The 26,678-nt window shown below is 37.6% G+C and overlaps 1 protein-coding gene across 5 annotated transcripts in view; it reads right to left on the reverse strand.

Moving 5' to 3' along the window:
* RBMS1 (RNA binding motif single stranded interacting protein 1) overlaps window positions 1-26,678 on the reverse strand; it is a 196,781-nt gene that overhangs the window by 11,945 nt on the left and 158,158 nt on the right. For 3 of the 5 annotated variants that reach the window (XM_015596575.2, XM_015596577.2, XM_015596574.2), the window contains exons 4-9: window positions 23,698-23,789; window positions 15,201-15,358; window positions 13,141-13,220; window positions 1,757-1,872; window positions 579-628; window positions 359-452 (exon numbers count right to left, since the gene is read on the reverse strand). In XM_015596575.2, coding sequence (XP_015452061.1) covers window positions 359-452; window positions 579-628; window positions 1,757-1,872; window positions 13,141-13,220; window positions 15,201-15,358; window positions 23,698-23,789 — 590 coding nt within the window. The remainder of the gene's footprint in view (window positions 1-358; window positions 453-578; window positions 629-1,756; window positions 1,873-13,140; window positions 13,221-15,200; window positions 15,359-23,697; window positions 23,790-26,678) is intronic. The other 2 variants (XM_015596578.2, XM_015596576.2) reach the window with 1 other exon arrangement.

A 26,678-nucleotide genomic window follows, 5' to 3' on the forward strand; every position in this document is an offset into this window, starting at 1 on the left:
TTTCATCTGATGGCAACTCTCTTAAGTTTCAATTTCTGGGACACATGGTGTCCAACAGCAGGGCCTATTGTGAAAGAATTATCTGGGTTCATCCCAATTCTAAAATACTATTATTTCAAGGACTGACAACTGACAACCATTTTACATCCCCTGTTTTACTCTCTTCTATACATAAAAAACAAAAAAAAACAAAAAAAAAAACCATAGAAGCAGCTTATTCTAACGTGGGTATCTAAGCTGCATAACATTAAACTTAAATTTCATTATAAATGTTCAAAACTTTAAGACACAAAAAAATGTAGCAGTGATTCATGGTCAGCAAGTTGTCATATTCTTGATGAATCCTAATGGTACAAACCTGGTAGGCAGATACAGGAGATGCAATATAGGGTGTAATAGAAGTTTGTGTGATCATTCGGTTTGTAGCAATACTGTATGGTGAAGGGTAAAATCTAGAACAAACACAAAAGCCTTTATTAAGTAATCCTTTAAATAGAATATTTCATGGAATAAATGTCTGATATTTTCCACCTTCACGTTTTCCCTCAAGCCATTACGTATTTATCTTAATAACATACCCGTTTTGTATAGCAGCTGTGGTTGGGTCATAAGTAAGTGTCATTCCAGCCTATGGGAATGAAAAAGAAATAGAAAAATTCATCTGCAAAGGCAAAATTTAAAAATACTATTTCTTAGAGTCATGACAACATAAAACAGTGCTAGTTTAGTAACATTTAATGAAACTGAGTTTCTGTTAAGACAAAAATAGTTATAAACTCAATATGAGAATTAAGGTCTAGATCTGCACTGTCCCATAAGGTAACCATTAGTCACGTGTAGTGGTTTAAAATCAAATGAAAAACTGAGTCTCTCCAGCATACTAGCTACATTCCAAGTGTTCAAACAGTCACAAGTGGCTAGTGGTTATCACTGAGCAGATTCTAGAACATTTCTACTGGATGGCACATCCCTGGACATTTTCAAACAGGTATGTTACTTTTCTAAAATAATAACAATTCACTGCAAATAAATACGGGGAAATGGAGGTCCAACATTTTTATTAGGAAATGGAGCTTTTTTGGGAGGAAGGAAGCAGATGGGGTGAAAGGGGTCAAATATGTGGCGACAGAAAGAAATCTAACTATGGGACATGAACACACAATGCAATATATATATATATCTTACTGTTAAATTGTACACCTGAAACTTACTGGATTTCGTTAACCAATGTCACACACACACACACACATACACACACACACACACATAATTAAAAAAAAAAACACACTTTGAGGTCCTGGAATTAATGAATGTGTCATTAAAAAAATTTGAGCTTTTCTTAAAAAAAGAACATTATTTAAAAGAATTAGGCAAAGAAAAACTCAAAAACAAATATACTATTTATTTTTATTTAGAATGATTTCTGAATAATTATGAATGTAAACCTAAGAAACCATGACATTAAGAAAATAGCGTGCATTTCTTACAGCGAGTTAAAATGTTCTTTAATTTTATGTGTAGTTAACTAGTAAACATAGCTGTTTCTACCATCTATGTGTCCATCTGGTGAATCACCACTATCTTAGTACCGTATCCATTAGGAAGAGTTTTAATTTCAAGTTATCTGGATTGTAAAGTTTTAATTCTGGTACCTATCCCAGAAGTGTGGCAGCCGAGATAAGATGATGCTTGTGTAACTATGCACATAGGCTTTCATGATTATACAACCATACTAAAGTTTCAAGAAAGAACTTACAAGTCTCACCTCTCCTTCTCTATGCCATGGTCTTCCATTAGGGATGTATTTATTTGGGTTCTGCCTCTTCTTCTGCCCTCCATCGGCAAACTTACACAATAAAGGTTCTGTAGGAGCTGAATAAACATGGAGAAAGAATATGAAACCAAAATTATATGTGTATATGGATGATAAAATATAAGTGAATTTCTGTTTTAATAGGGGCAGTGTGAGTGTTATAAGGAAATTGATAGAACACTTGAAGGCAAAGGTTTACTCTGACCCTTAAGATTATCCACTGGAGAAAAATATAGTACAGAATACGTATTAGTTATTATTGTCAAACCAGAGTGTAATGAGGACATTTAAAGAGCTATTCTGAGGAAGCATAGGAATCTTTTAATCCACATCTGCCACTTCTTTAAGTGCAGATACGCATTTTTCCTTTCTGGGCCCTCTCCAATTCCACCTCTATAAATCTTCAAATGTAAATATAATTGCATCATCCTCTCCTGTCCCAACAGCTGCCCATGTAATTCCTCAGCGAGGCCTTCGCTTCCCCAGGTAGAAAACAAGTTCCCCTTTATGTCCATCAAACTATATTTTTATTCAGAGCATTTACTCATGGCATTTATAGAAACGTGAGTGGTGATTTAGTGTCTGTTTGCCCTCTAGAGTGTAAGCTCCATGGGGGGAGTAACATGTTTTTGCTAATCACTGTATCCCTAGTGCCTAAGCGTCTGGCATGCTGTAGGCACTTATTGCATCTTGGTTGAACAAATGAATGAATCAAATAGGTCTCCTTTGTTTTTGATACACAACATGAAACAGCAGTTGAGAGAAAGCTGAAAACATGTGCCTACCCTACTTAAAGGTTTTTCTGTGCCTTTAATCATCCCACTTGGTGTTGCTTTACTATACGGTCCACAGAACAACTCAAGAAACTAACAAAGAAAAACTAAAGATGCAGAGATACTATTTCAAAGGGATGCGTATGCATTAGTTTAAAAAAAGAGAGAGAAAAATGAGAAGAAAAAAAATGGTATGGCATAGCAGGCCATCCATGACTTTTCCTTTCTATAATGGAAATAGAGTGTTCCTGAAAGTTGTGCATGTTTCTGTAAGTTTCCAGTTAATGTAATAAAGGCAATCACACCTTCCTGTCTGGTTCTCACATTCTGTCCTTTGTCTACTGTAGAACCGTGATTACTACTTTCAAGTTCTGTTTCGAAGTTAAATAACCATGAAGAGAAAAATATTACTTGTAGAAAATTTACTCCTTTCTCCTTTGCCTCTTATTATCCTAATTCATCTCTTATTTTATATCACTATTATCCACCCACTAATGACAGGGTGGAAGCAATAGTGCCTCTCAACGCACTTCTCTGCCAAAAAACAAAATACAACAAAAAACCCATCTGTAATTCCTTCTCGGTGAGCTGTCCAAGCTGTTGTGTGGCACTCTTTTCTCCTCTCCCTGGTGTGACCCACTCCAGAGAGGCAGGCTAGAATGGGAGCTCACCTTTGAATGGCGACTATTCTGGGGGTACTACGAAGTGAGAGCAAAACTGTGAGGTGCCTGGTGAGAAAACAGCCTTGGCTCTACCGTTCACAAAGGGGTCCTTTGTTTTCCTTCTGATGCCATACATGCCTCCCACTCGCCACTTACCTGAACAAAAAACGTCGATTTAAGGCAAATTGGGTGGGATGGAGGATGGACTGGGGCAAAATCCTAGACTGTAGATGAACTACTCTTTTTGTCTTTTCAAAAAAAAAAGGTATTGACTTTTTAAAATTTCCACCTTCATCAACAATTCCAGAAGGTAAAGAAAATAGATGCAATGAAGCAAGAGAGCTTTCTAATCACTGATGATGCTTTAATTCTACAACTGGGCCATCTAGAGATAGATGGAAAGTAGGGCTAAGAGAATACAGACCACAAGCAGAAATAAGGGGATAAAGGGCAAACCCTCCTGAGAGTAAGGAGAGAGTCTATCTGCTGTGGCCGTGGATGTCTCCTCTTGACTTTTAAGGACAAATCAAGCACTCGAAGAGAAGCAAGATCTGACTCTCCACTGTTCTGGCAAGGTCCTTATGGCATCAAATGTTTTCTCCCATGACATCTGAGGTTTTAGGATTTTGCCTTCCCATAACCTCATAGGGCAAGAGAGAGATAATTAACTCTGTCTGTGGTGCTGGAACTCTGTGGGGCTTCACTTTTGAGGAGATGCTTTTATCTTGAAGCATTATAAAGACTAGTTCCAAGGCTGAAATTTAACTTAAAAAAAAAAAAAAAAAAAAGTTTACTTGGCATGGAGAGTAATGCAAATGGACCATTTTCCTCCAATAGCATCACTTCTCCCGGAGAAAGAAGGCAACCAGATTGGACTCATTCTGGAAATATACTACAAGCTGCCTAAGCAGGTATGTGTGAATTAAAGCAGTTGATAGCATCCCTGGGCAGTGCTGAAGTGCCACATTTGTTGAAAGGCGGCCAGGTGTCCCTATCTGTGATAAAGTGCTTCCAATACCTTTCCATTCATTCGGACTAATCTCTGTCAAAGAAAAAGCAATCTCAGGCAATAATAAAGCCTGCTAAAAACATAATGATGAGGTGAACATCAAGTGACCGATGACATGTTTGCAAAATGTATCATTTTAAAATTAAACAAATGGAACAGGATGTAGTCAAATCTTTCAAAAATGAATTATATTTACTACATGATTCTGTACTGTCATTGAGATACTTTTCCCCCTCAAAAACCAAAAAGGTATGTAGTTTAAAGTCTGTCGACTAACAGGTGTCCCATATCTTAGGAAAACAAATTTCTTATTTTAAAGGATTGTCACCAGTAGAAATGATACATTTTTTAGATAGTTTCTGGCTCCCTGTTTCAGTATTCCACGTGAAGCAATATATAATTCTAACAGCTTCTTTCCTCTATTAAAATTCCCTTTGATCTACTTAACTGAAAGTTTTATCGAGTGCCTACTATGTACAAAGCATAGTGTTAAGAACTAGGGATACAATAAGGTATAAAAATAGGCTTGCAGTCTAATGGACATGAGAGTGTATCCAATCTTTAAAAAAACCCATTTAGCCATTTATGGGACAGGGCACTGTTTTTAGAGTTGTTTGTTTTTAATAAAAATGCCACCCAGAAGCGAAATACTTCTGATATGGGAACAGCTATATTCCTTTTATAGCTGCTGCTCCACGTACTTGGATGACATTATGAGAAATAGTTTAACCCTACAGGTTCTTGATATCTTATTCATTTTAACGACTGTGTGAAAATTTCTTTAAGACACTTTTATTACCATTAAGCTGAGTAAAGGTTAGATAATTTCATTGTCTCTGGTTTGCGTTTTGGAGCCTAATACATAGGTTCTAAGTTAAAGCCTGGGAGACACATGCGATGTGACGTTGTTGTACAGACCAACCAGTCCTTCAGGTGGCCTGATTGCTCTTTTTAGAAGGGACCTATTAAGGAGAACTGGCATTGAGAAAAGGAAGTGCCATGAATACTGGTAACATGACTATGATCAATAGGTAAGTTTGGGTATATTAACTTAAACAAATTAATATGAATAGTCAACCTGTAACTTCTAAAGGTCACTTTTCTAGATTAGCAACTCGTTACCTTACTGTGCAAAACAGTAACAGCAATAAGTTCTAACAAATGATTCGTGATTTAAGATATATTCTTGTATCAAAGTGATATAAAAATTATATAGTTACCCTTAATCAATTCATTTATTTTACTAAATATGCAGAGTATTCTAGGCTGAATTTCCCCTTAATCACAGTCTTTTGGGTTTGTAAAGGGTATGCCTCAGATTTTACCCCAATCGACATTCTGTAATATGTAAACGGCCCTACACAGAAGCTTTTCCATCAGTTTTGGAAAACTAGCCCACTCAATAATTCTATTAGCTTTCTTTCTGATAATGTTGCCTTCCTTCAAAATTCCTCATATAATAACATGCAAGGAACTATCTGTGACTCTTTAAAATTTTCAGCCTAAGCATCCAAAAATATCATCCTTTTTGGGGGGGATGAGATCTTTCAGGTGATTCTTTTTCTTATTTATTATCCAAGACAGAAAAGTTATTTTCTCGTTCATCAAAATCAACAGGAACATGTATCTCCAAAGCTTAACTATGGTAGTATAACTCTCAGCAGGCAATGCCACAAGTGCAAACAATGATCTGCTATTTTTTGTCACCTCTTAAGAGCCATCTAAGGTAACTGCATTACTGGATTCTCCAATGTGCCCTCAGCAGGGCTTTGCAAGTGGAATGATCTTTTACAAATGCCTGACTTTGTGGCACTAACCAAATCACCCCTAAGAGACTATGAGCCATCTGGGCGATGTGCCTGTAATGACTCACTGAACTTCTCTACCAAGCAGTTTCCGCGTATGCTTTACGAAGCTCAAGCACTACAGTGATTTATGCTCAAATGTCTCACCTTGATATCCCCACTAAAAACTGCTTCTAGAATGCCCACTTTGACTAGGCACTAAGCTTATGATATGACCTCCTGGAAGTCCTCACATATCTAATCAAGTGTCTCAGAGGACTCGAGTTCTCTGTAGTTTGTAACAGAGTAGACTTTTCCTTACTGTGTTCTAACAGCCAGAGAAATGCTACTTCCAAACTCTCATTTTTTCTAGCTATGTAGTATTTTATCCCATCAACACTCTATAAAACATAAACTGCCCTTGATGGAAGCTGCTCCATCAGTTGTGGAAAACTAGCCCACTCAGCAACTATAGTTAGTTTTCTTTCTGATAATGTTGCCTACTTTCAAAATTCCTTAAACTAACAACATGCTAGGAACTATCTGGGGCTCTTCTTTTAAAAAATTCAACCTAAGGCTCCAGTAAAAACAATCGTGTGTGTGTGTGTGTGTGTGTGTGTGTGTGTGTGTGTACACACACAGGCATCCCTTCCTCTTTTAGCCACCTCTCTGTTTCTAACCAAATCCTGCTGTCCTGCCCAACCATAACTCAGAGCTACAGCTTCTCTCGACAGAGGCCTATCTTCCCAGGCCTGCTCCGGTAGGTTTCCCATCTCTCCTCCTTTCCTGATCCTATATAGTGTTGCCATCTTCCACTTAGCTTTACCTACCAGTAAAATAATGATTAATGACATTAAAGTCAGGTTAAATAAACAAAAATGCAATCATTTCCCATCACTCCAACGTATATATTTTAATGTTTTATATTTACTACTTTTCTAAGTCTACGTTTGTTTTTTCATATTTGCAATGATAGGTCTTTTTGTTGTACCATTTACATTGTAAACCTTTAAAAAATGGTTACATAACGTTCTATTTGAAAAGGGACCAAATGTAGTTTCTTCGTTAATATAACACTGTGTGAACACGTGCGTATCTTATTTATCTCCCCAATTCCAGTGCCAATGGCTATATTGATGGTTAGATTGTACGGTGGTTAGAACGCTGGCATTAGATTGGCCTTCCTGGGTTTGAAATTCTGCTTTGCCATTTACTAGCTAGTGACTCTGGGCAAGTTATTCATTTTTTCTTATTTCACAATATGTGAAATGGGGACAGTAATAGGGCTTACTTCAAAGGACAGTTATGATGAATGTATAAAGTGCTTAGGACAGCTCAATGAATGTTAGCTATTATTACTGTTACTATGAGAACAGGAGGAGCTCAAATTTTTGAATATGGCTCCTCCTCTTGCTTTTGAATTATTAAGATAAGTTCTCAGGAGAGGGATTTGGGTTCAGAAGTTATAAACATTTTTTAGGGACTGGCCTGGATTTCCATGGGATTTGATTCTGTGGGATATAATGAACTGGCTAGGGCTGCTGCCTTGGCTTCACATAGAACACAGAAACGTTCGAGTTGTAGTTAAGGGTGACGTTACTGGCGAAGGTCTTTTAGAAAACTGTTTCACAGGAACACCTACAATCTTCCACCCAAGATCCTTATGCTTTAACAAAAATTTACTCCATTATTTATGGTTCCTTCCTCACAGAACCTGATAGTGAAAAGGTGTAAAACTGATTTGAGGAGCCTACTGTAGGCTGGGTGTGATCTGTGGTGATAACAACTACCTGAAAGCAGCCCAACCATAAGCCTGGCACGGCACTCAAAGCGTCTTCAGATAAAACAATGGCACCTTTCCAGCTGTGGTCCCTTGTCACTTTTTAAAAAATTAGACTTGCCCTTCTTGGTGGAGAATAAGTTTGAGTTTGGAATCTTCAAGATGGCCCTCATACCCCACTGGCCAGCCAGGACTGTTCCAGCACTTTGGCTTTCGTGACAATGATGGCTCATAAGAGTATAGCCCTTGGACAGCACTTCTCAACAAAACCTGCATTTAGACTCTCCTTTACTGTATATCCGGGTGAGGGAGACATGAGCAGATAGATCGCAATCCCAAAGATACTATCGCACTCTCCTTAAGGTACCAAGAACATCGCACACATCTTCCAGTATTTCTTTTGTCCTAGAGCTGCCAAAACTTTTTTACAGAATAACAATGCTTAAAACAAATATTCAGGAAACAAAATGGGCAATAAAAACGTTTGGAAGATGTCTAGCTTTTTTACTAGAGTCATAAGTTTTCTTCTAAACATTACTTTTTCTGCCTCCTGGCACAGGACAATGTGCCCTAATAATATCACCTATATACACAGAGTTATGAAATGTGGGCAAGAACAGTTTTCAAGCCCTGCTGGGCACAAACCCAATCTAAAAAGTCAGAGTAACACAGAAAACAGATGTAAAACAAGCTGAGGCCTCTGGATGGATTCGGCCAGCAGTCACATATGCACTTCATTGGAGCTCCTCCATGACACACGCAAAGCTTTAGGCAATGTGGCAGAATGATGCCAGCATAATATTGAGATTCTAACAAGCACTCACATACCTACTGACTAGACTCTCTCTTAGCACACAGGGACTTATTCAGACTCCACTAATGTCATGGTGAGGTCCAGGAGAGAGGAGACGGGTATTACACTGCCTCCTGAAACACTGAACATGTGTAGCCTTTGTTCATGGGTGTGTGTGTGTGTGTGTGTGTGTGTGTGTGTGTGTGTGTGTGGTGTCTCCCACAGAGGCAAAAACAACAAGCACAGGGCAAGCAGCTCTCGGAGAGTTCCAGCTAACATGCCATCTGCATTAGTCTTCTCAGAGACTGTACTTTCTTCCAGGAAGGTACTGGAAGAGTAGTTTTTAGACAAATCCCTGAATCATGATCATGAGTGATAATGTTTTTGCTTTGGGAATGTCTCCTAATTTGGACATCAATTCTACCTAAAACTTTCCATCTCTTGTTTCTAACATTCATGTGTGGGAAACCACCACTGTACTAATTCTCCATAATGAAATTTTTATCAAGCACATATTAAGTAGTTATTTTAAATCTCTATGGAATTTACCTAGATTGTCTCACAAAGATATCGTTTGTTCTTTTATCCCAGCTGGGGACCTTCTAAGCAAATCTGACTTACTGTAAAACAGCTAGCACTCAAAACCAAAGTAAATCCAAATAGAGGACAATACTTCAACATTTTCAAGAAAATATGAGACTAGGTGGGGAAAGACAGAAGCAAAGGCCTTATAAGCACTTTTTTTTCCCCAACAAACTATATCATACATTTAAAGAAGAACGTACTATAGAAAAGATAAAGCCTCTTTGTAGATTTGGTAACATCAGACACAAGAGCACCAAGATTCTTAAAAAGCAATCTGAGAACAGATCGCATGAAAAATTGTGATGTGGATTTTTACAGAACTATAAACATGTACTACATTATGCACCATGCCCTGGGCCAGGGTTGGGTATGCCTGGCATGGTGGAACCCAACCACATCACTCTGGTAATGAAGAGTGTGCTGGCAAGAGGATGGGTGGCATATGAAATGTGACAATTCGTGTGTACAGCTGACCCTCTGCTTAGCCATCTAGAGACTTTCTTAAGAGTGTCACAGTTAAGATGAGTTCACTATTTCAGTTTGTTAATTTTCATAAAGTGTCTTCTGGGGACTGTGTCTAACATGGATTTCTTTTCTGTACTTGGCTCCAATGTCACAGGCAAATTGCCAGTCATGCAAGAATCTGAGTACTCTGACAGAAACCATCCTGGATAATTCTGCTTATGCCAGCTAAACAACTTGCATCATTAAATAAACCATCCTCTGACTGTATTTATGAAATGTTATGTCTGCCTAGCAATGACCCTACATTATTTAAACATTAAAGTAGAAGCTCATTCAATTTACTCTTGCTTGACAATATTTTTGTTTCTATCTGGTTCTACTGAAAATAATCATATGCACGCCATGGAGAAACCCATGTCATGGCAGCCACTCAGGTGATTTGAAAGAGAGAGTAGCATTTAATAAACAGGCTGGTAGTCAAAGAGAATTCTCTTATTATATACACACACACACACACAAAAGGTGGGGGGGAAGCCCAGAGAAGTTGGAAACTTTCGAATTCTGCTGCGGATTCTAAAATCCACTCGGGACTTGTTTTTGGGAAAAGCTGAGTTCACTGAGACAGTGTGCATCTAAGTCCCACATTGTTCATTTTAAACCCTTGCCTATAGGGGGTTAAGCCTGTTTATATGCAAAAAGGTACCCGAAAAGGCCCTCAAAAGAGCAATGAGTATTGTGATGAGCTTCACATGAAAAATGCTCTTGGAAAGCACCAGATAATCTCTGCTGTTACAGGGCAATGCATAGGCTTTCTGTGCCTAGCACGGAATTAAAAACAAAACACAGCCTCTGCAGCCAAATAACCTGCAGTCTAATTGGGAACCAAGACTAACAAACAAGAAAGATCATTAAACATTAGAAAATGTCTTAAATTAAGTTCTGATCCGAAACAAAGAGAACAGCTTGACTTTACAGTTGCTCCCCCATCCAAAGTGATGATCTTGATGTAAAAGGAACCATCTGTTTCTTGTGTCCCATTTGACACTTGGTACAATTTGGAAGAAACTGTTTTCTACTAGTTACAAGGTATAGAGAATCCCATAATCATTTACATGTGGTTTAGAAATTGAGGTCTTTTTTTTTCCTGAATGGGTGTGACCAGAAGTCTTCAAACCCACTTCAAAGAAAACAGTTAAATGACACAACCATGTAGTCCTTTGGAGAGAAAGAAAACTGTCCAACCTTGATTAGAGATACCCTGAGATCTACTTTATTCAGGGAACTGGCAGATCTTATCTCAGGTTGATAAAACATCAAAACAAGTGTGTGCCGGGATCTATTTCTGTCTTGAACTTTCTTTGTTGCACGGAAGAATGAGCTGAGAAATTAAGAAGTCACAGGTGGGTGGATGAGCAGCCCTTCAAAAGGATTAATACTCTGGGGCCCTGACTGTGCAAAGGATGACACAAGGAAGTGAGGAAAACATCGAGTGGGGTGGGGGAAGGAGGAGGGTTGGCTGTGTACAGGGGTTAACCTGGAAGGCCTCACAGGACACGGTTTATTTTATAGAAGGTTCCCACATGTGAAATTCCTCCCATGTCTTTTCTTGGTTGGAGGGTAAAAACATTCCTTTTTATTTTCTTTTCTTTCGAATCAAGGGTTGTTGATGGAAGAACAAAACTACCTTAAGGTCGAGTTCCTTGGACTCGTGTACTTCCAGGTCTTTTACATTCCAAACTTGTGCCTATAGGAAGTTCAAGTTCACATACGGTCATAGAAACCATGTGCTGTTCAGCTCTCAGAAGGAGCCAACATAGCTGGCACCGTGATCTTGGATTTCTAGCCTCTGAACTCTGAGATAATAGGTTTCTGCTGTTTAAGCCAAATAGTTTGTGGTATTTTGTCACGGCAGCCCTAGTTGACCGATACAGTAAGTTTACCACGAGGAATTTCAGTTGCCCACTAGGGGAAGGAATCAGATTGGCCAGAGTTGAGGTGTGAAGGAAGTGAGGATGTAGACTACATTTTTATAAGGTTAACATGAAGAGGAGGTAGAGAGTGCTTAGTTTAATTTAGTTTCAAGATCACAGAGACCTGAATGATCAGAAACACGAATGAATAGATTTTCCTAGAAAATTATTAACATTTATTTGCATAAAGGAGTTCATGCTTTGGTCCACTGTATTCTGTGATTTTAAAAATGTCTATTGTAGTTATGTTTACAATTTTTGTTCCTAGTATTACTTGTGTATTTTCTCCCATTTTTCTACCAATTAGCTTTGTCAGGTATCTGTTGTTTATTAAAAATAAACGTTTTTGGTTTTGTTGGGGAAAAATAAAGCAAAAGCATATTGAAAATATAGGAGAAAGATAGTTGACAGAGCAAAACCTCACGGGGATAGGATCAAGAGTACAGCTTTGAATCCCTAGGCCTTGAGACTTTAGTGTTGGAGGGGGAGCAAGAATGGGTGTGGTGTAGGTCTCCTTGCTAGGAGGAAGCAGGAAGCTGACAAAGCGGTTTGCATTTGGTGATCTCAATTTTATTCATCAAGTAGGAAGTAAAGTCATCTGCTTAGAGTTGGGGGTGGGGTAGTGAGAAAACTGAGTGGGATGGTGAAACTTGAGAATCACTGCTAGGGAAGGGTGAGGAAGCTGAGTGAGGACCAGTGAAGTTGAGGGTCTGGTCAAGCTGGAGACAGCCTTTCCCTCCCTGCCTGGATATAAAAGGAGCAGTAAAGGTGGGTTGCTGTAGGATTAATCCAAGTGCAGTGTTCTGCCAAGCTGGAGTGACCAAGGGATAGAATACAAGAAAACTGAGGATGCTGACAAAGAATTAGTTTTAGTGCTCAAAAACAGAGACCAGTTGGTATGGATGGAAAAGAGGTAAAGAGGGACCAATAAAGAGTGAAAACGGAAGGATGCTTCATGTTTCAGATCAGGTTTAGAGGGAATCAGCGTGTGATGTTGGAATGAAAAGCTACTGAGGTGTGGTGATCTTGGTCAGGACAATACAAGGCAGAGGAATGAGAGAAAGTGGCTCAAGTGGATGGAAGGAAGGCCACAGATGTTGAGGTCCAGGTACTGTAAGGCGGGAAGGGTAACACAGGTTGAAATCTTCCAGAACAAAGGCAGGAACTGGAGTGGAAAGTACCAGTCTTCTATGATGTGACCGAATGACAGATTTATTGAGGATGGTGATAAGGTGAATTAAAGGATAGCTTATGCATCAAAGAAAGAGAGGCTTCTTATTGCTTTACAAGTCAGATCCTTTCCACTGGATCAACTTCAATTCATATTTAAATACCCAATGTCTGGAGAGAGGTGAATTTTTAAGGCCTATTTGTAGATCCAAAGAAATAAATGTTGAAGAGCTATGTGAGGGTTTGTTGGTTCTTTGATATGAGTCATCATGTGCCGAAACTATACACATATTACATGAAAAATACTACTGATAAAATTTTAGACAAACAACATACCAGAAACTCCGGGTGGTGTCTTAATGAATTTCCCGTTAAAATGACCAATAACGGCTTCACACTTTTCTGTTGATTCCATCCTATATTTATATAAAAATAAAACACACGAAAAGTTAGAGATCACTTAGTTTTCATTTTGTTTTGTGCATGTGAATACATTCTTACAGGTTTATTGAATACAAATAAAACCTAGCAAAAATGTGAAGAAAAAAAGTGGGTTAATTCTTTTTATCTAATTTTTACTTATATACTTCTATAGTAAAATGATAACTATTAACCAGAGAGTGCATTCTGAATCATAAGACAAATAAATTATACCTAGAGTGTTTGATACCAAGTATATCAAATGTGTAATTTTTGCTTGTTGGAAAACCGTAATACACAATAGCTTTGATAGTTAACATACTGCATTAAACACAAAAAATAATAGTTTAAAATACTAGTGTATTTACTGTTTGCTAGAATATTGGTCATTTTAAAGATGGGTTTTTACAGTAAAGACTCAAAAGTCATGATAAGAACTACTATCAATCTGAGGATGTACCCTTATTTTTTTTACATTTGCTTCAAGTTTAAAATTAAATTTATTAAGTCAATCATGTACCTTCCTTATTATCTTGGCTTTGGAGGCGTAATTAAAAGATGGAGCCTAACTGTACACAACTTGTTCTACATCATCTGCAAGTGGCTAAAAACATTTGAGAAACATTTCAGGAGAATTAAATTTTTTTGAATCATTTTTTTTTTAATGGAAGAAACATTGACTAATCTACTCAAAATGTGCTACACTCCTGGACTATCAGAGTAACACGTTGGTTTTAATGGGTATTAATAGTTTTAAAAAGCAGTAGAATTTAATTGGGTTCCATCTTTGGACATAGAAATAAAATTACCTGATCTGCTTTCAGAAAAACTCCTACAGCGGGACAATTTTTAGACGGCACTGAGTTTTTCACTGTTTTACTTGGATCTTTTTAACCAATCAAGTGCATGCTGGAGATGCTAGCCTTGGTGACTTTCCAACTATAGGATATTTTAGTTTTATCATAAAATCATCTGGCTTAACAGAATGAGTAATGGAGTAAAAGCCAGAAGACCCTGCTTCATTATGTGGCAGCTCAGTGACGATGAAAGAGCCCCTTCTTTGCCTCAATTTTCTTATATGTAAAAGAGTGAACAATGTTTGCTTTGTTATCTTTCACAAGTCTGTGGTAGTACATGTGACTGATATCAAATAGGATAATGTCTAAAATGTCTGTGATTTTTCCCCCAAAATCAAAGTCAGTACTTTAAAACACATAAACATTATCTGTTACTGCACAGTATTAATAGATTCCTAAAGAATGGATCATTTAATGAGTTTCTGCAAGATCCGTTTTTGTACATGGATTAGAACTATATCACAAATCAATGTTCGTTCTGTTTAGGACTTTTTCTTTAGAAACCAAATTAACCACTACACTGAAGTACCCTTTCTAAGGAGGAACGAACGAGAGTAAGATGAAAGGAATGATGGAATAATGGCACTTCAGATATATCTGTAATATGTTACTTTAAAAAAACAATCTAAAGCAAAACTGTAAAATGTTACGGTGGTATAAAAATTGATGGTTAGGTGTAATATCACTGTCTTACTTTTCTGAAAGTTTGAGATATTTCATCTAAAAATTTAATTCACTGAACTTATGAGTTAAATTTCTATCTAATAAGAAAAACCATACTGATTTATGTATGAAATTAAGGAGCCTGATATCATTATTTTTAAGAAGTTAAAGGGATCTTGATCTAATTAATAAAAATATTAAGGACGCAAACTTTCAGCACTATCGCTCATGTAGTATTTCCCTGACCTGAGTCACTACTGTTAGCGTCCTTAGGTTCAAGAATTCTAATTAACTTCCTAAAGATTTGGAAAAATGCAAACCAGTATTTACACAATTTAAATTTGTGGTACAACTGGCTCCTATAATCCTGTCTTAAATTTTCTCTTCTTGCTCAATATTTATTTTCCAGGAAACTCAGCAGGGCCATTGTTATTAATACAGGGCAGTGTGCTTTACCTAGCAAAGCCAACACCACGACTTGTACCACTGGAATCACGTAGTATCCTTGTGGAAATAACTTGTCCAAATGGTTTCAGCATATTTTCAAGTTCTTGCTCATCCATGGACAGTGGCAAATTAGAAATATACAGGTTGGTAGGATCTTGTTCCTGTTGCTGAAACAGAACATAGAATTGTCCATGAATTTCCAATAGAAGATGAGATATTTATGTTAACATGCCAACCTTATTTGGCCACTCTCTTTGCTCAGGTCCCTAAAAGTACTACCTAATAAGATCATGGTGACCACAGAACACCCAAGTCACCTTGGCCTCTTGAAAATAGGGTCTGAAGCTTGGGCAGCCTGTGCAGGTCAGACATGGTCCCACCAAGCCATACTCAGAAGATCTGGAAGTGGAAGTGCTGGCAGGCACCGCCAAGTAGGAGAAGATGCCCTCAAGGAACCACGTGCGACTCTCAGCTGTGTGCACTGTGTTCCCCAAAATAAACAACCCCTCTTCTACTATTTTTAGGAGTCCATTTTAGGCACACTATTGCACACAAAGCTATTTCTGCTAATAATTCAATCCGGAGACACACGTGGGATTCTGGACCAAGTCATTTAATGCCCAGTGCGGCTCTGCCCCAAATCCCATCCTCTGCTCTATGGCAGAGTTCTTACTACTTCTGAGTTGTGATCACCGCTGGACAAAAAGAAAGCTCCTACGTTAACAAAAACAAGAAAACTCAAAGCCACACAAAATGATGAACTCTAGGCAGACCAAATTTTAGAATCTGGGTAAAACTAAAGTCTAGAGTAGATGGGGGAGGGGGAGGCTCTGCTAAATCCTTGTGACTCAAAGAGTGATCCAGGGGCCAGCAGTGATGAAATTACTTGTGAGCATATAAGAAATGCAGACTCTCAGGCCCCATCCCAGACCTACAGAATCAGAAGCTGCATTTTAATGAGATTTCCAGGTGCTTCATTTGCATATCAAAGTTCAAGAAGCAATAATTAGATCATTCCCTACTCATCTTTCCTTTGCTGAGGTAGAATCAGCTACCTCAGCAAAGGAAAGATGAGTAGGAAACCAAAGATATACAACAGAATTTTCTGTGACCTAGTAACTGTTATGTATATTTACTAAGAATATGGTGTTCAAATCGTCAAGGAAAAGCTTAACTACTGGAATATTTTCTGACCAAGTCAAAATTCACCTCTCCAGTTGTGAGATTAGAAGAGCTTTATGAATTTTAAACCAGGGTTTCCTTTGATCTTACTAACCAATTGTATCTTTACAAATGGAACTATGCAAGCTTATGATTCTTCTTTAATAAGCACTATTAGTAAAGTCATTAATTATGTTTTAGCTTTAGGCAACAGAATAGCACACTCATTATACTATAGATTTCCAACATACACAGTACTTTAATAGTGTATGTAAAAGCATATGCATGTTTGAATTTATACGAAGTCTCTACTTTCCAATGTATCCTAGAACTAATTAAACCTGAAGTGAAAGTTTTCTTTTTATATAATCTGCAAGTAAAAATGCACATTGAGAAACTATGGGCAGGAAGTACGGTCCCTGTGACTTCTGGTTCTGACAGAAGGCGGCAGCATGGAACCACCAGGCCAGTTCCAAAGGTCTAGGGCAGAGGCTTCCAGCCTGGGTGCTCCCCAGCTCTCAGGGGTATGTCAGCATGGGTGGGGTGGGTCCAAGAAAATAATTAAAATTTTTCAAATTCTCAATAGCAAGCTGAGTAGTTACCCTCACTAACTCTTCACATATTAAATAAAATGGCAACTATTTTTGTTTTCTTAGTTGAAATTAGATAAATTCAGTGTGGCACCACTGATTATCTTATGCTGAGCAAACCTTCTACTGACAATTACATACAGTATATCTTTAATGTACGGATATTGAAAAGTGATCTGTTTAACAAGTGTGTGACAATAAAAAATAAGATATTTCAAAATACAGGGTGAAGCAAAATGGTCTTAGGTATTAAAGTTTTCAAATTCTTCTAAAGTGAAATGTGAGGTAAAATCTTGTTTCCACTTCATTCACTACCTCCACCTACCTTACCCACTTAATCACAAAGCTTCTCACTTAGCCATTTCATGTTGGCTCTAACCTCCCAAGTCCCGAAATTTTCCTGGAGTGCAAAAGACTGCATTTGTTTCTGTGGAAGTCTGGTCCTTAACTGGTCAACACTGATGGGGTCCCTTCTGTTTGAAGGTGGGTACTGAGGGACCCTGTGTATCTCACACATCCCAGACTCTCATTATAAACTATAACTCCAGTCCTGTCTTCCGGCAGCTGACAGTTATATAGAGGAGATTAAAAAAAAAACATGAAATGAGTGCTATGATACAAAGATGTGTACAAATGACAGTGGAAGCAGAGAGGGGAACTTGTCTTAGAGGATTGGGAAAGACTTTTCAGAGGGTATGACATTGAGTTGAAACTTGAGAAACAAGCAGAAGTCACAAGGCTGAAACCAGATTGTGAAAGGCTACCTAAGGGGGTTGATTTCATTTTGTCAGTCAAGTCATTGCTACTTAAACTTTTCCAGCTAAGCAGTGCTAACAGCAGGGAGAATGATTATGTATCCTGAAGAGTCTGTAGGCAAAGGCCAAAGTAGCTTTGCCAGAGCTGCAAAATTTCCTTGAAGCCTGTGCTTTATCTAAAAAAGATGGGGGTGAGGCGATGTAAATTTTACAATCCACTCCCTAACTATTCAAGTTTGTTTTAATATAGAAACACTATTTCTGACCTAATATTTTCAAGTAATACTGATACACCAGGGACGTAAGCCACGTTTATCCTGTGATTTCACGTAGCCTGACGGGTGAGCTGGGAGCAAGAGGAAGAAGGAACTGCCGCCCACGTGCTGCAGTTAGAAAGCCACACCCTGAAAAATGGGGAGCTTTTGGAGGCACAATGTAGAGGAGCGATATGATTAAATCTAATTAGAAAGATTCCTGAAATCGTGCTTAGTCAGATTCAGAATAAGCTGAGAACCCTTTAATTAAAGAGCATTAAAACACTTCTTGGGTAAAGATATGGCATAAAAAATGTTACATAAGAAGCATATCATAAATATTGTGGGCTTTTTTTTTTCAGTACAATTAAAAAAATGTAAACAGCTAATATTTAGGAATTTCATAGGAGAATGTCATATATGAGATATTTTTTAAAAGAGTTGACTATGTAGATACTACTTTCTAAATCTGTTTTAGCTGCTTCTATTATTAAAATACTAATAAAAAATATTTTTTAAAGTCTTGATTACTAGAGTTTACCAATGAAGAAAAAAATAAGTGCTAAAATAAGAACCCAAAAAGAAACTGAGCTCTCAACTCATTCTCTGATAAATATCACTATAGGCTAAATATGAGTCAATGTTTTCTATGATTTCAATGCATTTGTTTTCAATAGGAACAACTCAATTAGGTTTCATTGGGGTGAACCTGAGAATTAATGTCATTTATTATTTTTTTCAACTTATTCTGCAAACACTGACTACACAGTTGCAATAATTGAAGGAAAAAAAAAGAAAGAAAAAAGAAAAAACTCCAAGCTGGCAGCACTGGCCACAGAAATATCTGTTCCTCAAAGAGTCCATGCATGTATCCATCCAGTCAGTGAACAAAATATATAACACTTGTAGTAAGTAGAGGGTGGTTTTTGAATGAGGATAATTTAGTTTCCTTAAAATCAGTGACAACCATAACTGTTTTATTACATACAATGCTATGTCTGAAAAAAAACAATTATTCTGTGAATTATGGGTGGCCAAACATAAAAATGGGGCCACTAGGCCTCTTTAAATCCCTAGGCATGGAAAGGGTTCAATGGCTTCTCTAACAAGTAGAAAACTAGATCCCACATTGGCCGTGAGAGGAATAAATGGCTACTAATGTTCACTTGAGTAGCAAAGTGGGGTTTGCAGGCCCCGCATGGCGTAAAGCACTCAGTCATCATCTGAAAGAAATTAACAAAAACCTCCCTGTGCGTGTGGAATGGTTCCTAAAACGCAAGAAAGGGACTTGGCAGGAAGACCAGACATCTGTTTTCTCTTGTACTGAATAGGTTCACCAACCAGCACACGGCTGCTATGGGCTTGGGAATACAAACTGCCTGAAGCACGGTAGAGCTCTGTGTGGAAGAGGGATTCAATTCCTGCTCATCTGACTGCCGATTTACTGAAAAAATGTGCAAGTTTACTACCAGTCAAATAGCACACGATGATCTGCTGACCCCCGGCAGGCCTTAAGAGGCACTGCTGAAAGTGGTACACAAGTCGCTCTATTAACAAATACCACCAATGTTAATTTGAGTTTTATGTCATTTTAGCTCATAATCTGAACTTTTCTTCTCATAGATTCTGAACCTTTTATTTTAAAAATGTACAAAATTGAAACAAATGCCAAGTGTAACACAAACAGTTATGGCCTTGAGAATTTGCAGAAAACCTTTCGATAAGTTTCATCAGGTACTTAATGGATAGAGCTCAATGAATATAATTTTTATATGTTCCATTCTTAATTCTCAATATCTGCCATTCTGGGAAGGAAATTTTTCTCTCACTTAACTGGATTCTTTGATCATTAACATAACAAATATTTAATATCTACCACATCCAAGTACAAAGCAAGGCAATGAAAATTAAACCATAAATAAGAAACAATCACTGTTTGTCCAGTGCTCTTAATTGGTAGTTTTGCAATTCAGTTTTGAATATGTGCAGAATCCTTTGTCAACCCAGGTAGACAATGTGTCAAACAATATAATCCCCCTTGCCCCCAGACTCCCCTAGTGGAATGCCTTTAATTCTTTTCTGATTACATAAGAAAGCAAGCCTTTAATTTATGGCAATGTAAATTTTAAACACCTTATAGTAGTATCATGATAAATTCACTAGAGGAAAGTGGATGGAGGCAGGTCCCTTATCACTCAACCATGGGAGTGAAGTTTAGCCAAATCTAAACTTCTTTTAAAAAGTGCTCCACAAAAAGTGTGTGTCAGATGTTCTTTACCGAAATAGCATAAAGGGGCTAAGTTAACTCCAGATAATCAAACCTATGGTTCTGTGGTAGAGAACAATGGACCCTCTAGCATTTAAAGTATCTTAGTAACTTTAATGATATAATACAAGAGAAATTAGGTCTAGGAAATTTAGTCACTCTACAGAGACCTGAAGAAATTCATAAGGTGCAGAATGTTGGCCCACTGCCAGTGTCTCTGAACTTGTGTACTGTTCCTTCCCTACAGATGCTGTAGGGAAGGATCATTTTTCCTAGCCAATTTACAGTATCAAGCCTCCTGAGGAGGTCTTTGAACAGTGCTCATTATCAACTCATGGGAAAGCTGGCACTCAAAATGCACTGTTGACATGACATATATGACTACCAATCTATATCCAGTCCAGTTTTGACTAAATGCATTATAAATACTTTTTCAAAAGAGCATATGTTTAATATACAATGCTGTTAAATAGCACAGGCGTTGAAAAGATGCCTAGGTATGTGCTCATGGAGCCACTCTAAAAAAGGCCTCTGAATTTGCAGGAGGTTGATAAAATAGGCCTCTTACTGTGTTTCAGCAGAAGACACAAAATAATGGGTGTCAAGCACTCCCATATTCAGAGTGAGAAACCAGACCACCTAAAGAGAGTCTGCATAGGAGCTGGCTGAGAACTGGTTTGGAAAGCTTGGCTGACCATCCAACCTCATGTCTGTCTCTGAGAGACTGGAGAGGCTGAAAATGAATATGGCTATGGAGAGAAACACAGATATGTTCTGAGTCTCATCATGAGGGCAATGTCCCTAATAACACCCAGTCAAGCAAGAGGGGCTTCAACAGACTACTCATGAAACTTGATCTGTGTCTTATGGAGCCTGGTGGGTAAAATGGATCAATGTCTGACTGAAACCTGAGGAATCTAAAAGGCAAGAAGCTGACTGAGGGGCCCTGCTAAGTGTGGTTGGAACGTAACTACTCTCTTACAGAGAGCTGGCAAAAACAGAGGTCAGACGTGGGCACACAAAGTACAGCTGGCCCAGGGTTGTGTTGGATCCTCCCAAGAGCATGTCTTGAAGGGCAAGGAGGTCCCAGCCGAAAGGGGCTGAAGAAAGACTCTTAAAATTATCAGGAGCCGAGGCTATCAGTCTGATAACATGTATTCCCTAGCTTCAAGAGACCACAAGGAAAAGATCAATTGGGGTGGTAGTGGTGGTGGTGAGATCTCTGAAAAACTCCCAAAGCATTCCACGAGGGTGAAATGAATCTGTCTGGTCAGAGAAATCAACACCAGATTACATCATTGTCAGGTCAAGAAGCTTTCCCATCCTTTACCTCTGCTCCAACCCTAGAGGGGATAAGGGACCCACTACCATCCACGTTCTTCTAATAAATTAATCAGGATACTATAAGGTTTTGAAATTTCACATTGCTGTATATTAAAACACATCCAGGGAGCTGATGGAAGAGTGGGAAAAAACACAACTCTGGGAAATAGGAAAGAACTAACCATATTCCCATTCCACTTTAGGCTTACTACCTGGAGCAGACCTTAGCTGGAGGAAGGGAGAAGCTTTACCATTATACGATTCTCAAAATTTTGTGAAATAAAGAGGACATTTAAATTATGTGTCGCACATTTAACATCAGTGATATGTTCTTGAAAATCAGACATTCAACATCAAAATGTTAACTAGAAGCCCATTTCCCATTATTTCAAATAGGAAAAAATTATGTTGAACATTAATTGCAACCTCAATCTTCTTAAAATGTAACTATATATTTTCCTACAATTTCCTAAAATATAACTACATTGTGTGTGTGTGTGTGTGTGTGTGTGTGTGTGTGTGTGTGTACACACAGGCAATAAATGGTTATGTTGAGATGTAAACTTTTAAGACATTACTTCCTGATTACCAATCAATGTCATTGTTAGTAGACAACTGCTTTGTAAACCGTGATTCCTTTTAGAACTAGCAACATCCAAGACATCCCTTTAGCTGACTCTCAGCAGTGTTTCAAAACCTCTACACATGATTTTACAAACTACATTCGGAATGCAACTTGAGCATTTCCTAAACAACATCTTGTTTAAAATATTGTATTGAGTTGGTTTAAATACATATAGAGACAACTGAAAAGATAATTATGTTCCATGAAATTTGTATATGAAAAATCAAGAGGCATTCTGTCAAAAATTAATCAGAAAGACCTGAAATGAGAGAAGCAACTGAAGGAACTTTTAAAATAATGACAGTGGTCGGAAAAGTCACGGGACCTGCCGTGAATTTTATTCACCAGAAGAGAAAGCAGGAGCGTCACATTGTGAGTTAAAATGGACAGAATAGCGGGAAAAATAGAGCTATTTTCTGATTGTGCCTTTAAAGTCCTACTTATAAAATGGATGGTTACCCATTCCTTAGAGGCAGATTAAACAGTTTATAAATCACTATACAACACAAGCATTGCATATTCACAATTAAATAATTTAAAGTCTCATAATCAGCATCTTTCAACAATGTTGCAGGGAATTGCTCTATATTATAGACAAATAATCTGAAAATCATGGTGCTTACTATTTATAGTTTCTGTTTAACTACTCTGGAGTTCGAGAAAATCTAAATAAAGTCCAACTCAATTCAAAGCTTTAAAAATATTACACGTCAAGGACTACTTTAGACAGGTGATACCTTTCATAAATTCCTAAAATCTTTATTCACGTTGCTTCTTTAAAGTCAAAGTAAATCTCTATCCTGGTAGCTGCATAATATGTCCTTCAGTATCCTTAAGTTCTTAGCAGGTAACTTATGTCTTTACCAGAGTCACTGAATTTCCATAAATCTTTCCTTATGGAAATCTGAATGACCCTCAGGGAATGATCACATGCTATTATTCAGAAGTAGCAGAGGATAGCACAAAATTCCTTTCCTCTGTACTTGAAGAAGCCAAATAAAATTATTTATCTTTTGAAAAGAATACATAAAATATCTAACTGCTGAGTTTCAGCCTGAAAGTATTTTCCACAGCAATTCCAGAACCACGAATGGAAAAAAAATGTACTTAATTATATAAATGTCTTAGTAAGTGCACTATAGGCACTAAGTATGATATAATCCAAGTTTACATTTAGGCAATAAAGACTAGGGCATATATATCACTTCAAAAACATCCATCATCTAAAATGCTAAAAGTTCATCAGAAACAAGTCTTGAATAAAGCTACTGTAGAACTACAAAAGAGGAGATTTACATCTCATAAATAACCAATGTCTAAAAATGTCTAACTTCTATAGAGATTTAAAATGACAACTACAGCTTACACTGCTTTAGAATTACGATTGAGGTGGAGGCATGGGACAAGTGTCCAGAAATAACCGTGGCTAGCTGGGATGGAGGGGAGGAGTGTGAATAGTGATAGGAAAAGCAATGTATCAGGCTTCAGAGCCAAGGCCTGGGACAAGAGATGGTCACTGGCTCTCAACTCACCTTTGCCATCTGAGCTTGAACCCCACTAGCCTTCAGGGCAGACACAGCTTTCTGAGCGGCTGCAGGACTGTCAAAGTCGACGAAACCATAACCTGAAATGCCAAACACACTTAGTTTTTAAGCCATTATTTTATGATTATGTAAAGAGGAAAAGGATGACTCCGTTTGGTTTGTGACGCAGGCCACAAAAAATGAAAACCCTGATGACTGACAGGTCTCAAGCTTTAACAGCCACAATGCAGCACATTCCTCAGGCTGTCCTTTCCTGTTGTCTGTCATGGGCTAGAAAAGTTACCCTTCAAAGTAAAAACAAAACAGACAAACAAACAACCGCCCTCGCCCCCGCCCCCTCAAAAGCCCCAGCTTTTCTCTTTTCCAGGTCTCAGGTATCCTGTACTTACTGAAAAAAATGACATCTAAGTTACCAACTAAGGTTAAAAAAGAAAAATCGATGTCAGAGAAAGAGCATTTTTAATGATTTGGAAAGAGAGATGGAGCCACTCTATAGAGCTTACAAAGGACAGAAACAAAAATTACATTTATTTTGTAGACCTAAACTTCATTTTACAAATAAATTACGTACGACCATTAGATACCCAAAATATAATCTAAATTTTACTAGGTGAAAATATCATTACTTATTTACCTAAAATACAGCTCATCATGATCTCCCTTCAAAATAAAGGGGGGAAAAATGTCTCCAGATACCCAAAATAGCTGTTTCCGTGGTTCATGTCCTAAAGTCTAAAAACAAAATATAACAAAACAAACAAATAATCAAATAACCTCCTAGAAAAGGCCCTGGTTCAAAGCTTATTTATCCACAGCTTTGCAAACAGTTTTAACAAGCTGGTCAGCTATTTTCCTTGGCCACAGCAAATCAAAAGCAGGAAATTAGGGGTAAAAAAGGGGTCGGGTTGAGGGTAGGGCTGCTACAAAATAAGCATATGGGTGGTATCTAGCAGTGAAAACTAATAACAAGCAATAAAAAAGTAAAATTATACAAAGAACAGGGCATATGCAGCATATGAGCAACAGCCCCTGAATCAACTGATCCCATGAGCATCATTGTATTAAAATAGTCGATCAGTGATTTTTTTCACTGTGATAACTCTTAAGTTCTTAAGAAAAGGTTAAATTATATTTAGCACACTGTTTAAAAGATCAGAGTATCAGGCAAAAATACCAACAGAGATTTTCTTGGAACTCAAACCTATTATTAAATTAACTTTAAATGAATAAGAATATTTCAGAAAAGAAAAGCATAGTTTGGAGGCTGCATAGAAGAAGGGCTAGCCCCATCATTTATTATAAATATTATAAAGATAGTGTAATTGAGAGTGTAAGGTACTCATGTCAAAACAGACCAAATAGAAAGCTTGAAACAGTCCACAAGTAAGTTTGCAGTATTAGTATCAAAAATATCGCCTGGTAACAAAATAAGTTGTAATGAAATGGAGTAGACTATTACAGAAATAAATGTTTTAGGAGAGATGAACGTTAAAGCTGAAACAAGAAGCAGCTTCCTTCTATTACTTGAAATTGGACTGAAATAAGGCTTAATTTGATTTAGACAGTGGAGAAATAGCCAGGTTGGAAAGAAAAAGAGAGGCCAACCCAGGTAAAAGATGAAAATGTTATTTAACTGCCCAGTTTGAAATTAGGTTAAATATATTTTTGGGTGTTTTTTAAGAAATCTGCTGTTAGTGCAACCCTCGTATGGAGACACACACAAGCGCACACACTCTCTCTCACTCATACACATTTTATTACCAAACACAATTTTAGCAGGTTATAAATGAACAGTCTACTACACTAAAATGATATAACCCCTGCTGATGGATATTTAAGCACCCTCTCCCCATTTTGCTGTTGTCAATAAATTACAATAAACAGATCTCAATGTTGATGCTATTGTAGTTGAAGTTATCCTCTCAGGCACTATTAGCATTGTTTATCTATTACTTTCTCATTAAGAAAAATCCATAATGGTTGCATTTTGGTTAACTGTTCGCATCTTCTTTTGGCCTTTTCTACCCAGATTCCAACTGTTTCATAAATATCTGCTGAAAACAAATATGTAATAGGTAAGCATGCAACCTTGTGCTCTTTTATTTTCTCTACTATATTACTATCGAGTAAACATAATATATAAATTTGACTTACATAGGTTCTATGGGTTGCATTATATCAATATGCATATAGATATTTTTGAAGGCGGGACTCATTAAACAGCACAGCGCCCTCTCTCTGGATCCCCAGGATTCTTCTCAGGTGGGAATAGCTCTGTTTTCTATTTTTGGCTTGGGCCACTAGGAAACACAGGACCATTTCTGCAATAATCTTAAGTTTCCTGTATTTACTCTATTTTCCCTTTGGTCTGATTTATTTTCGTCTACTTTTATTGGTGTGTGCATATGTGTTCTGGTGTGATATGCACTCTGTAAGAATTAATAATCAATCAGCATCACAATCAATCCTTTGTAAGCTTTTTGGGGGGTCTGGAACTGCCACATATACATACAGTAGTCCCCTCTTATCCACAATTTTGCTTTCCTCAGTTTCCATTACCCACAGTCGACCGTGATCCAAAAACACTAAATGTAAAATTCAAGAAAGAAAAAATTCATAAGTTTTAAATGGAGAGTTGTTCTGAGTAGCGTGAAGAAATCTCACACTGTCCTGCTCCATCCTGCTTGGACGTGAATCATCCCTTTGTCCAGTGTATACATGCTGTGTACACCTGCCTGTCACATAGAGTAACTGTCTCAGTTATTAGACTGGTTATGAGAGAGACAGGAAGACCACATTCACATAACTTTTATTACAGTATATTGTTATAAATGTTCTATATTAGTATTAGTTATTTTTACTCTTTTACTGTGCCTAATTTATAAATTAAACTTTATCAGAGGTATGTGTGTACAGGAACATTATAGTACGTATAGGGTTCAGTACTATCAGTTTCAGGCATCCACTAA

Source organism: Pteropus alecto, unplaced genomic scaffold (genome assembly GCF_000325575.1).
Source record: "Pteropus alecto unplaced genomic scaffold, ASM32557v1 scaffold3, whole genome shotgun sequence".
Lineage (NCBI taxonomy): Eukaryota > Metazoa > Chordata > Mammalia > Chiroptera > Pteropodidae > Pteropus > Pteropus alecto.